General features: G+C 58.0%; 1 protein-coding gene across 1 annotated transcript; it reads left to right on the top strand.

Annotated features, from left to right (window-relative positions):
- The first annotated feature begins 1016 nt into the window (after positions 1–1016).
- LOC122201374 (keratin, ultra high-sulfur matrix protein-like) lies at positions 1017–2005 on the top strand. Its single transcript, XM_042907234.1, has one exon. The coding sequence runs from the start codon at positions 1169–1171 to the stop codon at positions 2003–2005; it is 837 nt and encodes a 278-aa protein (XP_042763168.1). The 5' UTR covers positions 1017–1168.
- Positions 2006–2514: the final 509 nt, after the last annotated feature.

Genomic DNA, 2514 nt, shown 5'->3' on the forward strand with positions numbered 1-2514 from the left:
TCCTGAGTCTCATTCTGATCTTGAGTCTTGTTCTAATCCTGAGTCCTGTCCTGGTCCTGGGTCCTATCTTGATCCTGACTCTTATCCTCATTCTGAATCCTGTCCTGGTCCTGGGTCTTGTCCCGGTCCTGAGTCCTGTCCCGGTCCTGAGTCCTGTTCTGATCCTGAGTCCTGTTATGACCCAATCCAAAGTCCAATTCTGATCCTGGATCCTATCCTGATCCTGAATCTTGTCCTGGTCCTGAGTCCTGTCCTGACCCTGAGTCCTATTCTTCCCAGAGATGACGGGCAGGAGGAGACTCACTGTTCCAGATGTCTCCATGGACTTTGTCTCCCTGTGCCTTCTATGGACGCTCACTGGGCTTTCACAGCCAGGGCAGCATCAGGAACATGACGGGGCAGTGCAGTGGGTTGAACAGTGTCCTCCTAGAATCTCAGAATACGACTGTATTTGGAAATCAGGTGTTTGCAGATGGAATCAAGTCAAGATGAGGTGGTCCTGGATGAGGGTGGGCCCTAACCCAATGGCTGGTGTCCTTGTAAGAGAGAAGAGAGGAGAAGTGAGGTGCAGACACACAGGGAGAAAGGCCATGTGAAGACAGACTTGGGCTCCAGTTTGGGCCAGGGAGTGGCAGGGACACCGGCAGCCCCAGGAGCTGAAAGGGGAAGGAAGGGTCCTCCCGCAGAGCCTTGGGAGAGCACAGGGCCCTGGCTACACCGTCTTGGAGATCCAGCCTCCAGAAGTGCAGGAGCAGAACCGTCTGCTGTCTTAAGCCATCCAGTCCGGGTCACCTGTTCTGGCAGCCACAGAAAACTAACACAGAGAGCAGAGATGAACACGGCCTCAAACCGAGGACGCCGTTCCCATCATCTTCACCCGACAGCAACGTGGAGGGCTTCGTTCAGGGAGGACGTGAGGGGAAGTCATGAACTAAAGAAAGAGTCAAAACTGTGACGGCACCGAGGTTATTTTAAGATTAGACAAACAAACAGATACGATTTCCCTGGGGAAGTGGCACAAACAGGAACCAGGAAGTGACAGTGTGTCAGCCTCTCACCTGACCCTGGCAGCTATATACAGGGCCCCTGGCCCAGGAGGCTCCACACCTGAACACCTCCCCTCTGCACCTGCATCTCTGACCGACTCCGCCCAAAACCCACCAGAAACATGGGCTGCTGTGGCTGTTCTGGAGGCTGTGGCTCCGGCTGTGGGGGCTGCGGCTCCAGCTGCTGTGTGCCCGTGTGCTGCTGCAAGCCTGTGTGCTGCTGCAAGCCCGTGTGCTGCTGCAAGCCCGTGTGCTGCTGTGTGCCAGCCTGTGCCTGTTCCAGCGGCAGCTCGTGTGGGGGCTCCAAGGGAGGCTGTGGCTCCTGTGGGGGCTCCAAGGGGGGCTGTGGCTCCTGTGGGGGCTCCAAGGGGGGCTGTGGCTCCTGTGGGGGCTCCCAGTCCAACTGCTGCAAGCCCGTGTGCTGCTGTGTGCCAGCCTGTCCCTGCTCTAGCTGTGGCTCGTGTGGGGGCTCCAAGGGGGGCTGTGGCTCCTGTGGGGGCTCCAAGGGGGGCTGTGGCTCCTGTGGGGGCTCCCAGTCCAGCTGCTGCAAGCCCGTGTGCTGCTGTGTGCCAGCCTGTCCCTGTTCCAGCTGTGGCTCGTGTGGGGGCTCCAAGGGGGGCTGTGGCTCGTGTGGGGGCTCCAAGGGGGGCTGTGGTTCCTGTGGGGGCTCCCAGTCCAGCTGCTGCAAGCCCGTGTGCTGCTGTGTGCCAGCCTGTCCCTGTTCCAGCTGTGGCTCGTGTGGGGGCTCCAAGGGGGGCTGTGGCTCCTGTGGGGGCTCCAAGGGGAGTTGTGGCTCCTGTGGGGGCTCCAAGGGGGGCTGTGGCTCGTGTGGGGGCTCCAAGGGGGGCTGTGGCTCCTGTGGCTCCTGTGGCTCCTGTGGCTGCTGCCAGTCCAGCTGTGGGTCATCCTGCACCCAGTGCAGCTGCTGTGTCCCCATCTGCTGCCAGTGCAAGGTCTGAGGCTCTGATCTCAGGTCTCAGGTACCTCCTGCTGATCCAGGTTTCCCAAGTATGACCCATGTTTTGATGCTAAGTACCAAACCACACCTCAGGGTCCATCACCCTTGTAGAAAGAAGCTACATTTGGCTGCCAGTTCCTTGGGAGAAGGCACTCTAGTATCCAATGTCTCCTGACAAATCCCTTCCCACGTCATTCCCTGGCTACACGTCCCTTCCCCCCTCCCCGACCTCCTGCTGGACAGTCCACTGAGAAGCATGTACTCCAATGAAGTCCTGTTTTCCTCCAGTCACTGTTCCACTTGGAACAGGCTGTGGGTCAAGGACTTCCATGCAGCTGCCTCGCATGTCAAACCCTCTGCTTTCTCTCAAACCCTCTGTTGCAAATCAGTAAAAACATCACCTTGACAAATTGTAACCCATGGCTTGTGCATTTCTGTCATTGGCCATTCCTATTCTATGGTCACTGCTGTTGTTCTCATTCTATTCCAGACTTGAGGGGGTTGGTGGGT

The sequence above is a fragment of the Panthera leo genome, chromosome D1 (assembly GCF_018350215.1).
Source record: "Panthera leo isolate Ple1 chromosome D1, P.leo_Ple1_pat1.1, whole genome shotgun sequence".
Classification (NCBI taxonomy): domain Eukaryota; kingdom Metazoa; phylum Chordata; class Mammalia; order Carnivora; family Felidae; genus Panthera; species Panthera leo.